General features: G+C 41.7%; 1 protein-coding gene across 3 annotated transcripts in view; it reads left to right on the top strand.

Moving 5' to 3' along the window:
* The window catches only part of dachd (dachshund d), a 100280-nt gene that overhangs the window by 35313 nt on the left and 38714 nt on the right, over positions 1-26253 (top strand). For all 3 annotated transcript variants that reach the window (XM_033986909.2, XM_033986907.2, XM_033986908.2), the window contains exons 2-3: positions 16302-16417; positions 21754-21906. In XM_033986909.2, the coding sequence (XP_033842800.1) occupies positions 16302-16417; positions 21754-21906 (269 nt within the window). The remainder of the gene's footprint in view (positions 1-16301; positions 16418-21753; positions 21907-26253) is intronic.

Below are 26253 nucleotides of genomic sequence, written 5' to 3'. Positions count from 1 at the left end.
AATAGTGAAAATCAGAAGCCACTGAGAATCATTTGCGTCTGCTTTTCCCATGGCTCCCAGATAGACGCCTGGGCCTGCCGACGAGGGAAAGGGCGAGAGAACGCACAAACGGGGGCGAAATAGATACAAGTACAAAAGGAAAAAAAAAAATAACTCAATGAGGAAAACAATTTTGTCACCGCGAGCAGATCCAATTGAAAAGTCTCCTGGACATGGAAGAGCTGGACTTGTCAGATCACACCACGGCGCTGAATAGATCCGAGCCGCTTCAATTGGCATCAGGTGTGGGCTTCCCCTGGCCCGTGATAGGCTCCCACATTGTGCTGGCTAGACATTTGGCCATTTTCAAATATAATGGGAGAAATGAATGCAAATGAGTGAGTGGACTGAAATGTATTTAAATGCAGATTGAATGGGGGGCTCTGCGTAGCGCCTGATAACAAGTTGCTTTAGGAGAAGGGCCACATTGTGTTGGATCATCCCTCCAGCCCCCACCACTGCCATCCCCCGGCCCGCCAGCCCTGTCCTCTCTCCCTCTGTCGCACTTGTTTCATAAGGGGCCATTGTTCCCTGGGCAAACTCTCTCAAAACTATTTACATTACTCTTTTATTTGAATTTCAAATATTTTGCCAGCTTTTTTCCCTCTGTTCCGTATATATGGCACCTGCAGTCGGGTGCCTTGGGCTATCCAGTAAAAGAGGAATTGTGGAGTCTGTAGTGAAAAGGGGTTCAATCATTAATGATAATGTTACTTATGTCCATACTGGCTCATTAGGAGCAGTGAAGCAGCAGTAGCATGTGTTTCGCAAACAAGTTTCCCCTGCCCACTACCGGCCAAGCGCTAGCCCACGGCGATCCATCTTCTCAAACGTCTCCTTCCCATATTTAAGGAGCTCTCGTTACAGCCGTTCCCAGACCTGTGAATTTATGGTGCACTCCGAGCGGTTAGCATAATCGCTCAGAATGCAGTCATTTCAGCGGGAATGTGGGAATTAGGGCAGGGGAGAAAAGAAAAGCTGTTGGTGTGTTAATTGAATTTTATAAGAATCCTTTGGAGCAGCTCTGCCTTGTTCGCAGTGCAGTGCGGACGCAAATGAAATTCTCCAGCAATATGTATTCTCACCTCTAATTTTATTTTTGTAGATTTTTTTTCAAAGACATGATTGAAAAAAGTGATCCTTGATGCTAAGCAGTGTTTAGAGACACTTGTGTACACTTTCTTGTACTCTCTGATCTTTGCAAATAAAACAAGCCAGGGGAAACAGGAGGTGGCTTTCTTTGCATGAATTAAAGAGCTTTTTATTTTTCTCATCTGCATTAAAAATACAATTTACATGCAATTAAATTTGATTAATTAGTGACACTAACCTCTGCCCGTCCTGTGTGAACATAATGAATGATGCATTTCAATGTCAACAAACCCATGCGTAACTCAGGTTTGTTTTCATCAAGAGGCTTTATTAGATTATGGAAGACATCATTCAGAGGAAGTGTGACGACTTTTCAAATCTTTGACTTTTACAACCTTTTGTATAAAGACGGTCTAACTTGTGATACTGGATTGTGTTCATAACACCTTTTTATCCATGTGCATCTTGGCCCTGTTAGCATATGGGGGCAGCTGGGGCATCGCTGCAGAGATGTTTCAGTGTCCAGAAGTTTCCATGCGATGATTAATAGGAGGGGTAATGTAGTGGGGAAATGAGTAAACACTCCCTTGCTCCTGGCTTTGTGCTTCACCGGCTTGATGACAAGGGCAGAGCAAGGTGAGAATTAAACAGAGGCGCGCAAGAAGAGAAAAGGAGGCAAAGGCGAGCGGTGGGCAGGAGGGAGGACTGAAGCATGACAGACCTGACCACTGAGTAGGAGTGAGCCGGGGAAAAGGCCATCCTGACAAAAGTGCAAGTTTCTCCTGAAGAAGAATAATTAAAAGCGCTCAAGGGAGGGCAGTTTTAATTTCACATGTAAGGGGCTAAAGATTTCATTTAAAGGCGCGCTGAGCAGAGAGGAGGTTAATAAGACGAACAAAGGCGACCAATGTGAGAACATACAGTATGAGGCAGACTTTCACCTGACACGTTTTTAATTATGGAACCTTTGATATTTCTCTTTGGCAAAGAAGGGGCAAAAAAGAGGAGATTAACTGATTAATAGTCATAGTAACCAATTACTCAGTCAGGAGGAAATAGATATAACTTCCATCAGTAACAGTGAAGTGTGAAGAAGAGGACGTAGCTATAGCTAAAAGCGCTCCACTCCTCTTGCTGACGGTCTGAGTAACTGCCTACTGGGAACAGAACCAGAGCATTGCATAATGTCTCCTTCTAAAAAGTGAACGGGCTTCCACAGTCAAATGCATGCTCTTGATCACTGAAATCTCACTCCATTAGTGCTATCTGAAGTTGATGTGTCCCAATTATCATAATAAGATCAGCTTGGTCCCACACTCCATGGGACTCCAAACTCTCTTACTGCCACAAAATGATCAAAAGGACTTTGTGAACTAGACCCAGAGTCCCAGCTGTGGGCTGATTTGTTCAGTAGTGGTGAAAAAGCACTTTAATTGAATATGATGTATTTCTTTTTCTTGTGCGTTTGGCCTCGCTGTGTACGACAGAGATATGCCAGTGCTTCTCATCTCGGCCGCGTATCGACCCAAGAAAACGCTTCTACTTAGATCACCATTCAAGAGTAGAATACATTTCAGTGTTTGCCAAAGTGCATCCCTGTAATTGACTTCTCCTCCATAATGCCAACAGCAGCCTCATCTCATCCCTCCGTGTCCCCCTCACTCATCCTTCTGTTTAAAATCATTAATATTGTCAGCGGAGAGCATGGGAATAACTGGACCACTGCAATCCCAAAAACTGCAGTCTCCCTCCTGCAGCTGCGTCAAACTGCACCCACACTGTGTTTGACACTTCTGTATTATATGTTTATCAGTCCCTAATGAAACACTGACAAGTCCAGTGCACAAGGGATACTGTGTTCCATTAATAGCCCTTAACGAACCTTGGGCCCTCACAAAAAGACTGGTCCTATTGCAGCTGACAGCAGAGGGGCCCTCAGCTCTGGCCCCCTGGAGAGTGAAGATATTACGAGTTAGCGGCGTCTGCGCGCTCCCCCCTCTGCTCTATATGCGCGTGTGTCCCCTGAAACGAAAAGGTGTCTCTTTCCATTTCTTCAGGCAGACGTTACTTGACCACAGTGTTTAGCATGGAGCCCGACAAAGGGAACAGTGTCAGTTAATTTGCCAGCCGCTGTTTGTGATTGATTTATTCATCTACGGCTCAACAAATGTTTGTACTGAGACGAATCCCCTGAACCGTAATTTACAGCAAATTAAACCCTAATGAAGAGAAGAAACAGAGACTCCAACGCAGTCGTTGGAACTGAAAAATCATACCGTAGAACAACTTTTGGACAACAGGTTTCCATCATTTAGACGAGTCAAGACAGAAGCACGCTCGCTACTAAAGATGAAACAGATGTTGAAAGTTAGCAGTAGATTAAAAAATGACTAAAGCTAGGAACTTACCCGGGAACTTACGCAGAATATCAATTTGCAGTTTGCATTTTTTCTTTATAATAAATGATCAGTACATTGCACTAATTTGCATTTTTCATTCTGCATTAATTAACCAAACAATTTCCTCATGACTTTCAGTTTTGAACTTAAAACAAGACAAGACGAGACTTTTAATCAGTGTCATTAAAAAAAAGGTCAAATTTTTTTCTCCTAAGACTAAACTTCAAACCTCTACTCCAAACTTCTTTGACTAACAGAAAATTAGCTGCAAAAAATCCCTGCAAAACGCTTTCTGAATCCCAATTAAAAATAAATAGTATGTAGTAATTAAAACCCATCTCCCCTCCTATAGGTAAGACTTATGAAATATCAAGCCACAATGCAGTGCCATAAATCTGGTAGACATTTACACTTCTGCTTTCACAAACTCACAACAACTCGTCTATAAAAGTTGCTTCTCCCATGTGAGAGGGCCCTGGCAACCTCTCTATTAAAAAGTGACAAAACATTTGTTCTCACTAGAAATAATGGTCTGTAACATCCTCCTAAAGTGATTCACAGTTTATTTGCAAGTCCGTCACCGTGTCGAACGAGGGGGTTACCGTGGCGTCACACATATGGATAATTTTAAGCAGTTGCATCTGGCGTGGCCGGCTACCATGCTATGATTAGTTTCCACGGCGTTTGTGAGTGTGTAAACCATCGGCGACATAGATGAAATATAGCCGAGGTTCACCGGGAGTGCAGGGAGAAGAAATGTACCCCATCTGTAATACACTGTGTAGACTAATATCTGCTCCTATTCTGTGATATTGCAGTGAGATATCGATCTGGTAAAATTGTCCCATATTGGAGCTGTCTGTTGTGATATTCATCATGCTGTCACCTCTCCCCAGCACCTACGCGTTATTAGAAACCCGGGTTTGAAGAGGTTGAAGGGTTTTAGTCTCCGAGATGTAGCAAACAATTCATCACAGGAGAGAGAGAGGAGAAAAGAATTCAGGTGAGGTGACGCTCGGCCATAAGATTTATGTCTAGTCAGGCTGTACATTAAGAATTATATCATCAAAGCAAGAGGACACCAGCAGCCTTGCACTGTTATCTGCTGAGCTGGCCTGTGTGCTCCCTTTTACAGTTAATACAACCTCTTTTTCTGTCCCTGAGAATGCAATAGTCTCACTCGGAGTTATTTGTAAAAGCAGTTTGTCAGAAGCACTTGTCGCACGTACAGCTTGTGGGAGCTCCAGCGATTTTGACAGTGTGTTTTGCATTCGCTGCCAAATGCGCTCGTGAGGCATAAAACGCTTGTAACTGGTATGTGCCACTTTCAATTCAGGCCTCTTCAGGGTGGGACTCCAGTTTTGAGCTCCCTTGTTATTTCCTCTTTTTGCCGTAAGAGATTCTTTCCGGAAGGATCACAGGCAACGGCAATCCAATTCTTTCCGTGTCTTGCCGAGTACTTTGATTCGTCTTTAACTCGGTACAAATGCTCGTCTGGGAATGTGCAAGCTGGGGGCTCCTTCTGAAGTGTGTGTGTGGATGTGTGTGTGCGGATGTGTGTGTGCGGCTGCCTGGCCTGCACGCAACGCTCTGCTCTGTTAGCCGCAATGTTATTGTTGTAAACAGCATTTAAAGCACAGCTGGTCACATTGATCAGGGCTCGCGTCGGAGTGAACTGGAGCAGGCGAGAGTGAGGCTGCATAAACAGGGGGCGCCTGTATCTAAATATGCAAACACTCTGTTAGCAGCAGTCAGCACTCGGGGGAACGCGCTCTGTTACTGCGATGGGGATACAGTGAGAAAACAGGCCCTAACCTTTTTGTGTTGGCTACAGATAAATACAGACAAAGCAAGTGGGAAGAGACATGTTACAATCTCCTTGATTATGTAAACACTTCTTTTCCTCCCCGGCTCGTTTTTGGACTCCTAAGTATTTACTTTTCATTAATTATTGAGAAAAAGAAAGTGGAGGAAAAAAAGGCGAATAAACAGAGGATAATTTTTGTTTAATGTTTCACACAGGAATCCAATCCTCAGTGCAATTAATGCTAATCATGGCGCTCTTCCTGTTTAGCCTGAACTCTGAGCATGTTTGTGTCTTTTTTTTAATTTTGTTTTTTTCGCATCTCGTTTCCCTTCCGATCCCCGACGCAGCTCTCAGCACCGGTGTCGTCTCGTGTTATGATTACATCACCTCTCCTCTCTGTCCATTTAGACCTGACATTAATCACATCCGGCTGTCTGCTGCGCCGCCTATTCCCAAAGTTGTGGAGAAGAAAGCTTTAATGGAGACGTGAAAATGATATTGGGAGGATGCAGCAGGTTGGATGTACTTAACGGAGTACAGTATATTAATTGCTTATTGGTTTTTGATTTCAGAGTCATTTAGGAGGCGATCGAACACATCATTTTCACAGCTATTGTTCTTTGGGGCCTTTTAATTGTCACCCCATTGGCCAAATTAAAAGCAAATTAAAAGCCTTAACTATTGACTCTATCTGAAGTCACTCTCCACAACAATTTCTCAAAACAATGGGGAGGATTAATGAAAATGCGGCTTGATTTCTCGTCTCCAAAAGCTTCTGCAACGGGGGGAACCAATTAACTACCCTTCAGGATGACTTTCACTTCTAACTGCCGGTCTGTTCTACTGCCAGAAACTGGGATTAATTCTCAATTAATCCGTCTAGCAGAACAACTCGGCCTTTGTGTGCTGGGGAGGACATGTGCGTACATCGCCGAGGTTATCCCAGAGCCTGTTTGCTGTACAGCGGAGCTCCACCCCTTCTAAGATTGATACACCCCGTAGACCGGCTCTTCTCAAGCTGAAAATAAGAGCCATTAAAAGCCAATGGTTGACAATGATTTTTGTTTTAGGATTTCGAGCTTTATTAGCCATGCATATTAATGAGTCAATTAATTCCATTCGTCCTGACGAGTGCTCTGTTTGTTTTTGGCCTGACCTTTTATCTTAGATGCGTTCACGCTCGGGTTGGCTTAAGCACTTACTGCATACTGTGTTTCCCATAGCCTCGCATCCAAAAAGGGAGTTTTTTTATTCGTTTAGTACCCCCCACACCCCCTACACCCCCCCAACCCACCAGCACCTTCTCTTTTGTTTTTCTTCTGCCATTTTCTCTCTCATCTGTTCAGCCTCCCTCTATTCATTCCTTCTGTCAGAATGCCTGCTGGACGTATCCCTCTGTAAATGTGACAGGAAATATGCTATTATTGGATGCAGAATATTTGCCTGATGGGATTTGCAATAAAATGAGTGCGTTTCCCTCCATTAGGATGTCTAAAGCCCTGCTCTCTAATTTATGATTACGCTGGCAAAAAGACATGTTATATACATAAAGACTAAAGTAGCCCCCAGTCTACATTTAGCCGTCCTGCTTTCAAAGTTAGCTGAGAGGACAGGAGAAATAATTGAAAAGTGCAGCTGGACTGTGTACAATCTTGTAAGGGATGCCTAGAAAATGAGATTAATCAGTGGCGAGACATTGTGGGGAAAAGTTTGCAGTGAATGCCTGACAGTCGTGCTCTTTCTCTCATTTCAAATGTTGGCAGGCTAGCAGGCAGCTCCAAGGGAAATGCGCTCCTTTCATACTTGAGTAATTGATGAATTGTATGCAATATGCAAATGAGAATCCATAAATCTTATGAATGACAGCTTAATTTATGTGAGCCTTAATGAATGCAGGATTAGATTTTAATTAAATATCCTCAAAGGCACCCTGACTGGGTAAGTTTTTAAAGCCTTGTTTTGAAGACTTGTTTCATATGCATCGCAGTTCATGAAAAAGAGAGATCAGTGTGCGCGGTTAGATGAAATCCTCGCAGTTTGAAGATAAGACCTGCTCTGTTTTGCTAACCAAAGGCACTTGCAATTAATAAATATTGGAGCAAAATCATATCGTACCCATCTCATTTAGGCTTTCCTGGAACTGTTCATTCTCATACATTTGATTAACTGCATTTACTTTAAGCGCTATCTGATTTCCAACATTTGGTACAGTATCTTTTTAATTAAGAGAATCATCCATTAGGCATGGAAAAGTCAACCAATTAGGCTTTCCTCATCAGTTCGCGGCATGTACGAAGTGTGCTTACTCATTATCAGAGGCTGTTGATGTGATACCAAACATCTTTGACTCTGTAGTTATGGGATATACAATTATGGAATCAGCTTTTAACATTAATGATGCACGCCAGTAATCAGCCATTTATCGTGTTTTAAGATCTTTTTTTCAGATTCTATTTCACAGCTGAGGGGCTTCAAACGCTGCTAATAGAAAGATTATAGGAGTTAGCTCTCTGTAACTCGTGGAACACTGGTCTGCTCTTAAAATCCACGCAGGCTGGAGTACGAGGGAGGCTGGAGGAGGAGACTGTGACTGAACAGGAGTTTCTGCATAGTTTTAGATTAGAACAGTGTATATTTTTCTGACTTTTTGACTTTTTTTTTTACAATATTGTTCATACTGCACTGGGGGAAAATATGGGGACAAAAAAAAAAAAAATTCTTGAGATGCTGTCCTACATTTTATTTTTGTGGAGTTGTTAATTCCTTAAATCAGACCTATTCTGCAAAATGGACTTTTCAGAGGTTTTAATCATGTTGTAGCTGTTCGCTCACCATTTACTCACCTGAAGTTTTGTGCATGTTTGAGTAATCTTTAATCACTTAAGACGCCATTTTCCCGAACCAAATGTCCGTTTTCCCTGCCACTGGTACACACCCACTGCTCTGTACTTAATTTGTTCTCTTAATTTAATTTTCTTAATCGGTGATATGCGTAGGATTCGACAGCGTTGCGTTGCGTCGTTTTGGTACAAATGCAGGAGCCGACAGCATGCGGCGCTTTGTTGTGGTGATGTTTGCGGCAACGTCAGCTCCCATTGGGCACCACAGTTTTCAAAGGCGGAAGATTATTATTATTAGATTTATTAAATTTTCTTTCATTTTAAGTTGTAAAATTATGTAGGAGGTTGTTTCTAAATGTATATGCAGTGGTCCCTCATTTATTGCTGGGGTCAGGTTCTAAAAATAACCTACAATATGAGAAATCCGCGAAGTAGTCAACGTTATTCTATATGTTTTAAGGCCGTAAAACCCTCACCACACACTTTATACACTTTTCTCACACAGGCATTAACATTTTCTCACATTTCTCTCTTGTTTAATTAATTAATAGTGACTCAAGCATATTTCACAGTTCTTCTGACCGTGCCTCTTCGTCCTGGCGCCGCTCTGCTGTAGTGTCGATCGAACATTTATGTAAATTAGTCAAGCTGAGCCCATTCTGTACTGTACAGGAGACACGGCACGGAGGAGACTGATGGACAATGATCTACAGTCCCTTAGCCAATCAGGACGCAGAACACAATGCACGTTCATACACTGTACAAAAGCATGTAAAGTTTCACAAAAAAAAAAAATCTGCGCAACAGCGAGACCGCGAAAGGTGAACCGCGATATAGCGAGGGAGCACTTTATATAGTTTGGTGAAAAAGAAAAAAAAAACATTTCCTCAAGCAAGTCTAAACCGTATAACACTGACTCTTTGACTAATTGATTGCTGTGTTTTATTTTCGAAATATGAAAACCATATTAAAATCAAATTGTGACTAAACATAATATACTACATAAATACTTTTCTAATATCACCATGTAAATTCAGCACAGCCTCATATCTTTATACTGCCCCCCTTCTAGAACAATCACAGCGCAGGTCTTGTCCCAGCATGGTCCTAATCAGCCCCTGGACCAGACAAAGGCTCCAGGAAGGCACCCACTCTCCTGCCCCACATGATCTGCAGCAGCGCATTAGTACACAGGGGATCAGAGCAGACATGCACTTTAAAAGGGTTTTTAGTGGGATTGCTGCTAACTCTCCCCCGCCTTTGATTTCACACCATTTGATCTGTGATATATTGTTCCATAACAAAGCTTCACAGTTTTCGGGCGGATGCAGCTGTTCCTACCCCTAATAAATAAAACTCTGTGTTTTTTTTTTTTTTTCTTCTTTTGGCGTACTCACAAACTGCCTGTAATCCAGGTTATCTAGATCTGATAAGAGAGATGTGGCTACCTATGCTCGGCGCAGTTTGACAGGTGCAAGGGGGAAGCCGATTGAGATAATCCAAGAATAGGTTCAATGCAAATACAGATACAAGATGAAGGTTTGGATAGACGGGCGCGCGGGAAAGATGGATGAGTGAATGCATTCTCATGTATCACAGTGCGACTCCCAGATTATGATCGTCACAACCAATAGAGTGCCAAGGTCAGCAGCAAATATAAATCATGTTTTTTTTCTTTTTTTGAACGGGTAAAGAAACATAGCCTGTCGATGTCTGAGGAATCTTTTGGCGACTGTCAGGAGTGCTATTCAAAATGAAGCCAACTCGCAACAAATGGGTGCATTGTTTGAATTATTAAGAAAAACACGCCCTCGTCTCATCCTCAGCTATGAAAATATCAGAATATAAAAGCAATAACATCTAAGTAAAGGAAGTAAAACATAAACAGTTTTCGACATGGTAAAAGATGAGCAGAGCACCTGATGTTTGAAGTTTCCAAAAGGCTGAACTATAATCTCTATTTGTTTCTATGAATTGTTATGTAATGTAAAACATGCAGACCGACAAGAAAATACTTTATTGCAAACATATTAAACTCTACACTTACTATTAAAACATCCCCACAGTTTATTGTAAAAGCAAACATAGCTCACTATAAAAGATTAATGAGTGACTATGAGCTTCCTCATTTGAGCGTTTGCATGTTACGTTTCAGCAGAAGTGGAACATGAGGTCAAATAAAACCTGACACAAGCTGCAATATTATTTCAAGCATATTGTCTATTTTTTTCTTTTTTTTTTTTTTTTTAAGTTTGCGTTAAAGCAACACAGCGTAACTTCCAGGAGATCAGTATGTCACCTGTGTGATTCTAGTGAAATAGAAATTTAAAGCCATACTTCGGAACATTTGAGGATTTATATAATATATATGTCATACTGTGGAAAATGTATAGCCAAAGGGACAAGCTTTTCTGGCCAAATAAGAGTCAGGTTTGTGGAGAGGCAAGCCTGCTCACATTGCACTGAAAAACAGGGAAATACATGTTTTTCTGTTTTTAAGTGGGAAAAAAAATCAAGATTTTATTTGAGTCTTTTTTTCTACAGAAATGTTACACTGGAGGTTTTGCCTGCTTTGCCAACCGGCATCACATAAAATGACAAAAATGATTTTGCCAATAACAGTTGTGCATCTGCTGCATAATGTAGAGAAAGAAAACCTGAAGAATCTGACTGTGTAGGAGTTTAGGGGAAAAGCAGATGTAACATTTGGTTAACTAAATAACAGCATGAGTACACTGCTGTTTCCTTTTCCACCTCTTAATCTTGCAGTGGTTATGCTTCTATTGGTAAATCATTTGATTTGTCTGAAAGTGTAAAGTCCACACGGCTCCTTGGGGTCTGAGGCCAGTGCGTTCCTGCCTGACCTGGCTCTTAGAAGGTAATGTGCTGCTTTGTTTTATCAATAAGACCTTGTTTTCATGGCTGGTCACCACCCCAGCAAACCAATCAATGGGGCATGCTCTGCTATCGCGGCCAGAGAAATGAAAAATAAACCCCAGATAATCCTTCAGTTAAAAGGTTACTCAGGGCGATAAAAGCTGTTTTGTTAATTTATTTACTCTCTGTGCCGGAGAGATAAAGAAAAAGGAACAATTAGGGAATTCTAGGTGAGAGAATTTAAAAGGGCAATGACATTGGGTTAATATTTTATAAGAGCTGATTGGCAGAGACCTGGAGAGGCTTTGTGTTTACATAAGCCCGACGCCGGAATGATTCACTCGCTTGTTTTGGCCGACTGTGCGGAAATGGAATAAATATCTTCCCACCTTACCTTTTAGAAACATCAAACAAAAGGCAGAGATAAAAGGTTAATGGCTCAATCAAAACCCACCAGGAAATAATATTATGTTCTTTCTGTGCAAACTCTATTCGCTTATTGACATAATCAGGTTGGAAAATTCGAAGGGGAGATATGGGAGGATGGGAGGAGCAGCTGTGTGTAACTAAATACACTGAAGAAAGCGTGCATGCATGGGCTAAACATTACATTTGTGGTTTCAATTGATTTATAACAGATCATAATCACTGCATTAACGGCGTTCGGGGTAATAAGATCTCTGTCGCTGCTTCCGCCGACAGAAAAAGACGAGCGACTGATGGCTCAAAGATGTCATAATTCCGGCGTGAAATCAAAACTATATCTAGCTGTTATTATTATCTCCTTCCTGTAAACTGGGGTGCGAACGAGAATTTAATTATTGGACTTTTATTGAAATTGGACGGGTGTGGAGTGTATTGCGGGTGCCTGCGTGTAATCTGATTGCCCAGTGTGTTGGATAGGATCATGTTGCAGGCCCGACTCTGCTGGGTCAACACACGGCCGAGCCCATTAAAGGAAGTCTGGTTCAGGGAAAGTTCACCACTATTTTCTTTTCACCATGGCAGCAAAACAAAAAAACCAGAGAGACTAGATGTGTAACATATTCGTAGGTCTGCGCTCCAAAGCTGCATGGTGGGACATATTTTGTTTTCTTAATTGAAGCCAGAGTTTTGGGGCCCCTTGAATATCACTGGGTAAATATAAACAAAGTGGAGAATAAAATGGCCCCGTGAATGACCTCCAACGCAAAAACAATATTGTCTGTTTGAGAACGAGAAGAACGTTTCAAAATAGAACGTGAAATGAAAAGAAAGCAAAAACCCACTCACAGATATAAAAACAAATGGGACTATTTGTGTCGCTCCCAGGCGTGGATAAATAGAAAGAGAAACACAGAGCAAAAATAATAGCCTTATCTCGCAATCTTACAATTATAGACTGTGGGCTCAAACTGAAACTCTATAGGAAACTCCACCTGTTCTTTATCTTCTACACATATATCAAAATGTATCTGCATCCTCACTTATTTTGTCTCATGATTTTTATAACAAACTGTACATGGACTTTTAAACCATTTATTCTTTATTTTATTTATTTTATTTTTATTTATTTATTTATTTATTTTAATTAGGACAGTGCATATTAATCAACATGTCAACAAACAGCATCAATGTAAATATGCCGGAATTAGCACAATAGCTACTTTACACCCGTTGTCCTAAGGCAGGTCAAGAACAGGAAATTTAAAGAAACACAGACAAACCAAAAGTGCACATAGACATGACAACAAGTGAACCACAATAGACCATATTCCGAGTTTAAGATGTCCCAGGAAAACAAAAAACAAACAAAAAAAAAAAAATAATAATAATAAAATCTACATGTGTGAGCATGTTTGATTATTTTTCAACCAGTTTATTCTATCATTATTTGCGTTTTATTATTTTACATGGTACTACCGATCTTGACAGCAAATAAGTTCTATACGGATTACAGAGCCGTTTTAAAGCCTCCCAGAGACTTGGTGCAGTGTCGACTCGTTGGTCACGTGAACCTAGAGCGTTTAACAGAAATAAATCTCCTTTATATCATATTTTAGTGGCAAAACTTTACTCAAATTCTCCATTGATATGAACGGGATTCCTTGCTTAACCGAAAGTGTGGTTTAATAGCATTTAGAGAAAAAGTAGGTGGGGTGGAATAAGGTCAATAAGCTGCATAAAAGTGACATTTGTTTTAAAATGATAAAAAATGTAAAAAAATAGTCATGAAAAGGCCCCGCATTCCAATCATAAATCCAGAGGTCCCATCGCTTTTTTCCTCTTCGATATTGGCCTAGTTTGCAGTGGTTTCTGTGCCAGTCTATTTGGGGAATCAGCATCTGCTGCGTGATAAATAGCCCTGTGCTTTTGTTTGAGGCCAGGTTGAGTTCCTCTCTGGACCCGTCTTATTAGCCCTGTGTGGCTCTGACCAGCTCCCTCTCTGTAATGTGGCAGAGCAGCTCTATCCTGCAGCCAAAGGACATGTTATCTCAAATAAAAAGATCAACACTTCTCATAGTAAAGGTAAAAGTGTGTTCTTCCCACTGGATTTAGACACCTACTTGGTCCTAAGTGAAGGAGACAATAACATGGATGTGTGTGAGGTTTTGTGTAGCTGTAGGAGCCCAGTTCAAAGCGCTCTTTCAGACGCTGGATTGCTTTCATGGCGAGTGTTATTTGTGCGGCGGCCGGGGGAAGGTGAAACGCTATCCCTTTAAACACACACACATTCTCCAACAGTCTGTCTAAACATTACCTTTACTTAACTGGAGCTTTGTACCTGGGTTCACATCCCCTGACATGATCTGAGGTTGATGTGACATTTTTGTCCATTTGAGGGCCTTTTTGCTTTTGGTATTGTTGGTAAAAAGCCCTTTACCCATCTCATAGCTTCTATTGAGGTCTTTCATAAATAATTCAGTCAGAGTACAAGTGAAAGTGATGACAGCAAAACTGTCTGCGATCTCCCCCTCTCCAAAGATCAAAGGGGTGCTTCTATAGAAATAGGAATTACATTTCCAGACCTGTGCTATGGTCTTTCTTTCCCTCCTCCTCCCTCTCTCCTCCTATTACTGCTCCTGTCCTCCAGTGGGACGTAGTTAAGTTAAAGCCATCTTTTAGTCCTAAAATCTAGTGAGTGTGTATATGAGGGAGTCAGACAGATACAGCCCCTGCACTCTATTAGCACAAGTGAGGTGAATAAACCACTGAATAGACCACTATGAAGCTGTGTGGGATCAGAGCTGAGAGCAGCTTCACTGTGTGGACTCTGCCTTTGGGAAATGCAGGGAAATGTAGTGTAACACAAACAAGCACATGTAATGTACTGGCTGATAAAATCCAAATGAGAAAGAGCAGATCATCAGTCAGCAGCAGGAATACTGTACTGCTGTACGTTGTTGTATTCTTATAAAAATAATTATTATTATTGAACATCGTCTGACAGTCATTTAGTTAATTATTTTGGCTCTGACGAGGTGGCATATAATATGTAGTCATTTACATATTTATTAATTATGGCCTAGTTTCCACACCAGATGACCTTCATAACTTATCCCCCCCTCGTTTAGACTGAAATGGAACCAGCATAAGTGTATACTAGCTGACCCCATGTGGCTGGGCTGTTGTTTTTGTTCAATTATAATGAGAATAATAATTATGGACATGGATGCAATTATGTAGTTATTAATGACAACAACTTATTATGATGAAATGGTGACTAATTTGTGGTTAAATCAGGATGTCAGTGCAAAGTGAGCTTAAATTATAACTGTTAGCTGAGTAGCTCACACAGTTGTTTTTTTGACCAGACCCTGTGCACTGTCCTAATCTCAAATAAGCACGCCACAGCATCACGTTTTACACACACAATTTAACAACTATTTTCCATTAATAAGACCCTGACCAAACAACAGTAAATCCTGTGTTTTATTTCCCTCACATTCCTCTAGCATGTTCGTATACCAGCTTTATGAAAGGAAACTTTGTGAAACAATATTATGATATAAACAAGCAGACAAAAAGGAACCTTCAATGTAGACTTACAAATTGTGACTTCCCTATTTATATCAGGGCTTGTGTCATAAAACTGGTGCGAAATTAATATGCACGTCCATTTTGAATAGAACAGATGATTTCACGTGGCAACCCCAGAAGGCAAAAGCTGAAAGGAAATAAAGAGGAGCGTGGTTTTGACGTTTCGAAGATAAATGAACGCGCGGCCATTTTGGAGTGTCTTTGGTATCCTGTTAAAGCTTTAAATGGACTATTGTATGTGAAATAATGTATGAAGCCAATATGTCACCTGTGTCAAGTCAGAATAAATCATCTTCTGCCTACTAGACCCACTGCCCCTCTCCACAGAATACACCTTGGTACAATCCCGGACCCTCATTAGTTGCTCATTGCATTTTCTTGGCCACTGGGCTTTTCTTTGTAACTATAAGCCTCCAAAGTGGCTATTGATTGTAACTTGAAGCTGTATTAATAAGTGAATGAGTACGATGCGTGCAGAGTATGACTGTATCTGCTTTGAAGGCCTTTTCTCCTCCACATTGAGGTAGCACTCTCATTTATCACGTCTGGATGTGTGCCCCTCGTTTGGTGTAATAAAACTCCCCCATCAGGACCGTCCAACAGGTCTGAATCACTCTGTCACACCACCTTCCAGCTAAGGCGCGCATTAAATCAAGCAAGCAGAACATTTCCTAAGGCAGCCATTGCCTTTTAATTTCCTGAAGAACCTTAAAATATCATTCATTACCAGAACTACACATATTTGGTTTTTAAAAGTCTCATAAATCAATAGTGGCCTGACTGCAATAATTATAACAAGTTAACATGTAATTTCCAGGCTGAGGGGCCGCGCACTGGATTTTTAGCATATGCAAACGAGGCAATTCAAATAGTGCAGGGATATTAATACGGAGGAACAGGTAACGAGGTGCAGGTTATGAATTATGCATCAAAAAGTGGTTGATCTTCAATAAAGGAAATGAATTCACCGTGTAATCTAATTAGTTACGGAACTCTATTATGTCGGGCTACAGAAAGCAACTGTCCTTGAAAAGAAATGTATTTACAGTATACATGTTGGCTCGTTTGGAATTGGATCGCATTCTGGAGTGCTCCAAATGTTAACAGCCCCTCCTCACTCACCCCCCTGTGTGTGTGTGTGTGTGTGTGTACGTGTATCCCTCTCTCTTTCTCTCTTTCACACACAAACATAACCTCCCTTGTCTTCTGTCTCTGTCTATGTTGCAGCTCCAGACCAGGACGGCCCCCCAAAAGGACCCAAAGTGTGACATCGCCGGAGAACCCCCACATCATGCCGCATTCTGTCCCAGGTCTCATGTCCCCTGGTATGATCCCACCCACAGGTACGGGATTTTTTTTTTCCACTTAAACTCTCCACAAAAACACACTCCCTACTGCTCATCTCCCAAATGTTAGCCAGTCCAGAGTGACACATACGCCCACCCGACCACCAGACCAGACACCAGCCGTTTGCTCCCAAAACCCCTGCAAACAAATAATAAAGCAGGAGGAGGAGGGGGGGGGTTGAATAAATTGGAGTGGAGATCTTTCTCTCAGATTATTCCGGTAGATGTTGCATATCGCCCTGAGTGTATTCTAATTAGCACGATTAAATCCACTCGGCTGCTGTATGTACATAGGCGGTGGTGATGCTAAAGCAAGCCTATCGCCACAAGAATCAACAACACCCGTTTGTGCCCTAACTTCGCCCAGGGCCCCGTCTTATTGCAGCGAATGCTTTTGTTCTATTTGGGGCTGGCTGCACTCCGCTTGCTTTGATGTTGGTGGCTCCAAGTGCACTCATTTGCATGTTTCCCTTCTTCCTCTTGACATATCTTAATGATCATTTATAGTCAAACACAATATTTAGATGCTTGACCACTTCATAGCAATGAGGGGTGATATTATTTTAATTTTTTTTTTTCAATCCGATATCTAGTAATACTACGGTATGCATTACGATATTCACCTGATTTTGTATAAAAATGCATTTAAGAATTTTAACTCAGTCTCTACCTCAGCTCTACCTCTTTTTCAGAACAAGGTTTAGTTTGTTTTCAGTTTGTTTTCATATCTGACACTTTCGACCGCCTTGACCTGAAAAAATGAATCTATTAAAAATAAATTCTCGGAAGACCAGATGAACCTTATTGGTCATAATACTAGGAAATTAGTATGTGTAAGCGTACATGACTAGAGTTACTAAAATGTAATACTGTCCCAAACCATGCAAGAGAATTTGTTTTATTTACTTATTAATAGATTCACTTGAAAGCGACAAAAATAGTATTTGCATTGCAGTGTTTTGTTCAAATATGCTGTAGGTAGTACTCCTTATATTTGAACACAATAGAGATTGACATGGTACAGTGCTTTGTAGTGTGTAAAAGTGAGGTCAGGCTGTCTGTGCAGCAGTGGGCTATAGAAGCAGACATAAAGGCCGGCCTCAGCGCAGAAGGACAATGATGAGAAAGAGCCGTGTTATTTAGTGGAACATAAAGCAACAGAAAGGCCTTTTGATATCAGCCCCTTTAAGCCCAGAGGGACTCTATGATCTTGACATTTAGTCTTGGTTTTCAGGGGCTGCAGATAAAGTAATTGAGGTTTTTGGTTGTCTCATAACTGTTGTAAGGTCTGCAACCCAGCAGACCCTTCTCCACTTTCTCCATTGTTAATCTTATCTGGACTACGGTACTGCACATGAAACATCAAGTAAGTTACTGAACTTGACGGATTAATAATTACATGTAATTGACCACACACAAGTTAGCATCTAAGCAGGCGGCTAATTGATCTTGCCATCACGTCCAAATGTACTGATTGATGATTAAAATGTGACATTGAGAAAGTGTCTTAAATAGATGCACTATCATGTCATGTCAGATTAGTTCATTTCTCAGATGAGTTAGCGCCTGCACTCACAGACAGAACAGCAGCCCTGGGCTCCTCCCCAGGCTCAGCAGTGCCCCAGTGAGACGCTACATGTTTCATTGACAATACAAAAATGAACATAAAGTATTTTGTTCATTGAACTATGCTTATATTTCAGATGTGTAATGCTAAAATGGCGGATAGTCTCTTATCAGTGGCTGTAACTTCAGCTCAGTGATCTAGTTCATAGCCTTTAAGGCACAAGAGAAGTATTGCGGCATTGTTCATGCAAATGAGTGTTTTAGGAGATGGTCCCTCATATTTCTCTGCTCCAGTACAGTGTCCAGTGAACAGCACTGTGAGGCTTAAGACACGTCATATTAGATCAAACTGACGAGAATATTCAGTGGGCTAAAAAGATGAGATCCTCACAGTCTAACAGGACCAGAGAGGACTATGTGAAACACATTGTTAACATATGTATCTTTGCCCTTGACACCAGTTCCATTTAGAAAAGGACATCTTAATATGCTTAGGTTCCATTTAAGCAAATGCCCTCATATGTGTGTGAAAGCACACGTGTGTGGAAGTGTTGGTGCGTGCGTGGGCGCCCCAGGGGGCTGCGCTGGAGCCTTTCCAGTTGCTGATGCATTACAGGCAGATTGGCCCCAAATCGGATTATTTGCTGTGGACTGACACCACACTGAGATGACATCTCCTTTAAAGTGGAGAGGGCCTGCGCTCACACTCTGGCCACTACTTAAGAAGCAGCTTCAGTATAATTCATTTATGTCCTGGATATGGCTTCAACCTTTTGAATAACGCAGGAGTACGGCATTCACCATTAGAGAAATGAATGTCACCTGCATCTCTCAGAGTGTTTCCTTTACTTTACCAGTCAAGACAACATGTTCCTGTGTTCGTATGTGTACACATACACCAGAGGCATGCTGCTTATTGCTGTATTTACAGTATGTTCTTTTATGTACAATTAGCACGTCAGCACCCAAAGAGGATAGTCTAATCTAGTGCCACTTGAAGCTGCTTTAAAATAGATCCAGCATGCACTGGGTAATTTAGTGTCATCTCCTCATGCCTCCCCCCTCCTCTTTGAGTCTGCCGCTTATCATAAGGTTAGTGCGCTATGTAATTGATACTAAATTTGTGGTGATGTGGAAAGCATAGTTCAAGTGGTGCAGTGTACCTAAGACTCGTCTTGTCCCTAACCCCAGTTTGTCATTGCGGCGCTGCCACTGTTCCATGCATACAATTAGACAGTCGTTTTTATTCACATGGAGCGTTTCTGTGCTACTGCTGCTTCTCTTGTTTCATCGTTGCCTATAGTTCAGTCAAACCAAATCACAGGCATGTTTGATTTTCTCCTCAGTGCTAAAGGAAAGTGGTAAAAGTCATTCTGAGGAGTAGTGATGTGAAGTTAATGTGATTTTAATGAAATGATATGAGTTAGTTGCGGAGGGCACAGGCATTGGGGTGTTTGTTGTAAGAATGTTCTGACATTGGCGCAGGTATGGGGCAGCTCGCATGTTAATTAATGATGAAGATCCTGACAATATGCAGAGGCATGACAGCGTTAAGCCAGTCGGCTGCTGCTTCCTTTGCATATTAATAGATCCTTCATTATTATTTAATATGACAGCTGCTCCAAGGGCTACCATCAGACCTTGTCTCTGTTATTTGCTGTTTGGTGCTCCCCATGTGACACTGCCATGCTTCTCTATTTGTAGACTCTTGCCTGTTTCTGGTGGCGGACTGGTGTGGCTCTGTGAGGAGGAGGCTGTGTGCTCTGAGGATTTGGACTTTTCAGCTTGTCTAAAGCACAAGTGTGAGAATCTAAAGGTGACTTTGAATATATGAGGCAGGGTTGTTTTGTTTGCATAGTAATGAATGCAGATTAGCAGAGAGTGGGATTGGTCTTGTTGACGTTTATATTTCTCGTAGCTTAATAGACTTGTTGCTGGGGTCCTACACTTATCCTTTTACATTTGCTGAAATGAGACGTGTGTATTGAAGATATGACAGCTTATCTAATAAAATGGAAGAATCACAAGATAATGGATCTTGCTTCATTCTTTTCACTTTGACAAAGAAGAAGGTAGCAGACAGAGACCATATATCAGGTATATGAGTTATATGAGATAAGATATTTATTTGTTTGACCTGAGTTATACTAAGTGTTCTACCTGTTTATATATTGTATCCACTTTATTGTCACATCTTGAATGTAATGTTTATTTTTGCGGTTAAATGAAGTCTATAAACCTTTTCTTTAAGTTATTTTCTGCCTGTGGTAGAAGGCTGTGAAAAGACAAACAGAAAACAGCCTACACTAACGTCGTAAACTACTCTAGTCAAAGCCAAAGTTAGTGTCACCGAGCGAGCGGCTGCGGCTCTCCTTTGAGCTGCACCTGATTTGTGGAGGGAATTTATCACACAAACAGCCCAGAGGTGATTTCAATATTTACTGGGCAGTCTGCTCTGCATACGTCTCATTTGGAAAACAGTTGACTCTTGCCCATTATACACAAATGAAGGCTGACCTTCAGACCGGGCAGAGGCCACATTCATTATGTGAAGAAGTATCACCTTCTTACGAGTCTGGCCTATGCATATGGAACAGCAACCCCGGCCCACTGCAAACGAGAGAGCCCTCCGACATGATGTATACTGTACGTCAATATGGTACTGATGTATTTTAAGATGCAAACAAGGCTTTAAATTATATGCACCTCCATGTCAGAGGCTCAGAGTGACTCTCGCCATCTGCCTATCAGCTGGGAGGAGAGGCGAGGGTGCCCAAGCCGCTCGGTGTGTACTTGTGTGTGTGTGTGTGTGTAAGTGTTAGAGCCACATGTTCCGTCTCTGCCTCTCCGTGTACCCGTGTCTTTCTCAAATGCATGGCTAATAGCTGCTCTTGAGTCCTATCACGCGGTCGTGACAGCTTAGTGATGATAAACGCAGACGCCGCCTTGTTCTGCGTCAAACATAAGCTAAACCTCATATCAAACGTGTGGAGCGTCTGTAAGGCCCAGGTGATATACTGTATTGTGGAGTGATTTCACTAATAGCTGCATGTCTTTGTTTCCCGGGCGCCTTCTTTGATTTTGTTGCTTGGCAGAACAGTCAGGTGACTCTCCTGAGACACAGGCCTAGAGGAGCTTTAGCACTATCTGTCCCTGCTGTTTGAGAACAAGCTCATGAATAAAGATTTCAGTCACGTTCAATAGTCCACAACTGCCCCAATGACAAACCAATGCTTTATGATGTGTGCTGAGCATATGTATATCTGTAATCTCAAGATATCTATATCAATCAAATCCTGCCCATTCTGATGGAGGTGGACAGCCTGTTCAGATACTGTTTATTACAATGTGTTTTCACAGAATACATTTGAACTGGGACATCAAAATATGGTGTCCATATTCAGTTGTAATGGGGCAGTGTATTGAACTTTCTCTGATGTCTTTTTACTTTTGAGAGTCCCTGTTATTGAGAATAGACCCAGAGAACAGAGATGAGGTGCCCTGTAAAACATTCAGAGATATGTTATGTCATCACACACTTGGGGATCCATCTCATCAGTGTGACAGCGTGCTGTGCAGATCACCTCTGTCATGTGATAAAAGCCAAGCTGTGATCGAGGTATCTTTCCCTGTAGCACACTTTATAAAAGTATTCACTGTATGATTTCCAAAGTCCTTTTTTTTTTTAATTTACAAGGGCAGTGTCTTGAAAGTGTTGCAGGTGTATGAGATCCCAGTAGACAGTTTCCTCTGCCTCCTCTCTCCAGGTCTGACAGCAGCAGCCGCAGCAGCTGCCAACGCAGCCATCGCAGAGGCCATGAAGGTCAAGAAGATCAAGCTGGAGGCCATGAGCGGCTACCACAGCAACGCCAACCACCACGGGCCGGACGGGGAGAACGGAGACCTCAGCTCCAGCGTCGGTAAGACACATGAAGGAGGTGATGGAACGAAGCTCAAAGCCTGACAGTCTACAAACTGCTGCACAAAACAAAGAAAATGGCCTACTAATTTAAAACTAACTTAACTTTTTCCAAAAGGAGTTTGGTTCCACATTGAAGACACTTTGCAAAAACAGGTCTCGATTTCTCTTAAAGTGGTATCATTTTGTGTGTGAACTTTCTTAATAACCCAGAGAAACTGCGAACACATTTCCCAAAGCTTTCAGCTATTAACAAGCTCTAATTGAATTGCTGTGAGAGCATTGCTTATTCACTATGTGCCATTTCAATTAATTATTAGAGCTAAAAAGCAGGAGGATTTTACTAATATCAGGCGGACCCATTTAGAGTATTAAAGCCAATGATAATGTATGTTAGCACAGATTCATGAGGCCATTCACATTTTCAAACTCAATGTAAAGCCTGCAGCTGGCTGCTAAATGGAGGTTTTGATTCACTTACTATAATAAATGGCTGGACTCAAATAGTAACACTTGACACCAGCAAGTGTGTAGCGTGTGAGCGGCAAACAGGATGTGTTTGAAAGCACATTTAACAATGCAAAATGCATAAAGTGTGAGGTCATCTCTCTGAGAGCGTAGAATGAAAGAAAGGGAATATGAGCTGACGAGGTCACTGAAATAAAGATAAATGTGACTACGAACTGCAAGGCTACGGCAATGGAGCTAATAAGAAACTGTTTTATCTTTTTACAATTTAAATTGTAACCTTGAGTCCAGTGCAGCCACACAGGCTCCCGGTAGAATCATAATTCTGCAGAGGGAGCTAGGTGCGGGGGCCTGGGCGTAGCATTAGCTCTCTGAGTGAAATATATGGCAGTGACGCCTCTCGACCCATCCACAATCAATTGGATTCTTTTCCTTTAATATTTACTCGCAGCGATGAGATGCTCGTCTGCATGGTGATGAACAGTCTGCCACTGGCGTTTGAAGGTGACCTGTCAGTGAGTATGGACAAATCTCTCGCTCGCAGAAATGTAGAAAATAAATCATTAGGGGCAGGCAGTGAGACAGGGGCCTCTCCCTCTCCCTCACTCTGCTCGGATTTAAATCAGCTCAGATTTATGATTGGAATTAATGCTTCGTTTGGTCAAAGGAATGGTCGCCGAGACAAATGATGTTTGGTACTGAAACCATCCTAATATTGATTACCGGGTGTCGCAGCAATCTCTGTTTATATCAAGCACTCTGCTGTGACAGGGTGGCCACAGGAGTCATCCTGATAATACCACGAGAAATATGGGCCTGTGTGCAGCACAGGGCCCTGAAACACAGAGCGGAGCTGTCTTCATCCAGCTCCTGCCCACTCTTTATGAACACCATGTTGTTTTGTACTCTTATTAAGTTTGACCAGGCTCTGTGTGTATCCTCTAACAAAGCCTTATCTCCTAACCTCATGTTTCATTTTAATTTCACTTAAATTTATGTTTTTTATTGACATTACAAAAGTATATATTCATTTAAATATTCCTAATAAGAAACAAATCTTGCGGTGCATAACAGGGAAGGTCTTTCATACAGTTACTGTCGTCTTCAGTACTATCAAAAAAATGAAAAACACAGATTAAAAACACATTAATCATATAAGTGTCTAAAGTCAGTCTGTATAATTCTTATATAAACATTTCCTGTCCTGATGAACATTAGACCCTCTGTTGCTGCTGCTACTGACTAGGTTATGACTGCTTCCAGGAAATAGACAGGAGTTTTCTAATCAAAGAGCTTATCTAAGCTACACACACAAACGGATGTGTTTACTTACACAAATGATTTTTCCGACCACGCCAGGAATTGATATGATAATGAACGAGCTTTCTTAATACCACTAAGGACATACTGCATTTAATCAGGGAGGACTCCACTATAAAATGAAAAAAACAGGTCTGCTCTGACTAAATACACAGGTGTTTGTTGAAGATGATCCTGGGCTATTGTGAGCTGCAGCCAGTGAAGGACGTTGTGTTCTGTTTGCAGAGTTGGATTGCCGGTCGCCTTTGTGTTGATGTAAATTGAACAGGCTAATGTTTCCCCCCCGCATTAAATATTCATCACAATTAGACCTTGCATCAATGTTATTAATTATAAAGAAAAAAGGGTTCACTCGCTCCGAAATAACCAAAGTGAGAAGTGGATTTATGCACAAAGCCTATTTTAAAAGTCTACAAGTTTCATAATTCATTTAATCGCCTTATCAGAGGTTGAAACTATAAAACTTTTTACAATTAGGAAATTATTAATTAAAAACAAGATAAAGTAGGCCAGTTATTATGGACAGACTTTGTGAAATGTTCCTTGTGACCTGATGAATGTTTTTCTGTCTTTTTTTACTTCGTCTTCAGCACAATAGTTATGATTTAACTGATACAAATAAATAACACAACATATATATATTTTTAAATGTGTTTTTTGCACATATGTCCCTACATTTGGAAGGTTTTTTCTGTGTTAATGACTTGGGTAGCGGTATTTCAGAATTCAACGCTTCTTCCTGTATTTTTGTACTTTTCTTCACAACTTTTTTTTTCCACAAGTGTTGCTTAACTGGTGTAAAAATAATAAGATAATATTTAGCAAAGGTGATATCCCACCAAACCGAGGCATAATTAGAAAAACATGAAAATCTGCACTTTAACCAATTTTAAGCTGGGCGTTGGGAGGGAGCAGAGGTGTGTGTGGGTGCTAGTTTCTTTGATTGGGTCTCACACACTCCCAAAGCCGGGCAGAGGGAGCCCACTCAAAGCTCTGTGTGGATTGTTGCTACGCCTCTCAGGAAATGCCACAATTACAGATCACAGACCAAGCAAAACACGTGTGGCTCAGGGCCTTGAGGGGGATAAACAGCCCACCACCCCCTCCCTGTGCGCTGACCCCGCACACAACCTTCATTACTGGAAGAGAAAATATTGTCAGCTGCCCACTAACAAACACCTGCCAATTTCAAGAGAAGGAATTGCTTTCTTAGCCAGAGAAAAGCTAAAATATCACATGTTGGAGCTTCGGAAAGGAGTGCAGTGAGAAGATAAGGTGTTGTTGAGCGGGCTTTTCTTTTTCCGTTTGTCTTCGGTCACTGGTTGCTGCCCTGCCACTCATGTGACTCTGCGCCACCCAACTCTAATGGAGCTGAAATCCTGTTTGTAATTAGATATGGGAATTCCACTGTCATCAGCCAGATGATGCCACGACTGCCCGACCAAACACAGCCGAGACAGACAGCACCACGTTTGACAGGACACAACTGTTGCGGTGAACTTGGTGACTCCGTGTGCTAAAACGTCTGTATGTAAACTGAGAACCTTTTCAAAACCAGAAAATAATTTTATGTTAGATAGTTTAGAGTCTGCTACAGCAGCAGGGGGCAGTACACCCAGCGGCACCTGTCTGTTTCACGCTCTGGATGGTGACAGGTACCAGGAGACTGGCCTGGCCCACATTCAGAAGAAGGGGTTTTGGGTGAGATGATGAGGAAGCATCATTCTTTTCCTTCTGAGGGTCATCAGGCTAATTTGTGCTAGCCCCGCCCCCGCCTGTGTATGTTTGTGTGTATATTAAATATGGAGGTGCGCAGCGAGTGTGCACGTGCGCTCACTCGTTTGCGTGCGAAAGATGGAGAGAAAGAGGGGGCTTCGGCCCCTGAGAGCGCTCTGTGAGGAGACCACAGCTGTACACTCCCAGCAGCTAATTGGTCCTTATCTAGCTGTCCCATTCATCTTCATTTTTTACCAATTACTGAGCATTATCTGTGTTCTCAGTTGGGTATGGGACTTAATCCTTTTTGGTTAAGCTGGTGCTACAGCTTGCAAATTTCAATTGGAGGGGGAGGAAGATGATGGGGGAAAGAAAGGGAAGAGGTGGAAGAGAACAGGAGGAGTGAGGGGCAAAAGTCGCTAGAAAAAAAACTAAAAAGTTCCCATCATCCTTCACTGGCAGGAAGCAATCAATAAGCAATGACATCACACCAAGGAGAGTGCAAAAAATGGAAGGGATCAATTATCGGCGTTATAATTCAAGTCCTTGTTTGCAAACGTTGCAGCTGCATTGATTAGGCTGTTCCTGTTGCACTCACCGTTATTGACTTGTTAAAACCATATTTTCTCATCATCAGTGGTTTTACGTTTGCGGTCGACACAGATAACAGCGCTATAAGGGGGGCTATTAATTATTCAAAATGTATTCATTTTAAAGCGCACCAGGTTCAAATCATCCTGTTTACTCTACAAGCAAAAGCACCGTGGTACATGGCTCATCCAGAAGGTACATCAAGACACCGCAATCTGGGGCAGTTAGCCTTAATTTTCTGAGATCAATGCAT

Source organism: Periophthalmus magnuspinnatus, chromosome 21 (genome assembly GCF_009829125.3).
Source record: "Periophthalmus magnuspinnatus isolate fPerMag1 chromosome 21, fPerMag1.2.pri, whole genome shotgun sequence".
NCBI lineage: Eukaryota > Metazoa > Chordata > Actinopteri > Gobiiformes > Gobiidae > Periophthalmus > Periophthalmus magnuspinnatus.
The sequence above is the reverse complement of the archived record's forward strand: the minus strand, read 5'-3'. Positions and strand labels throughout refer to the sequence as shown.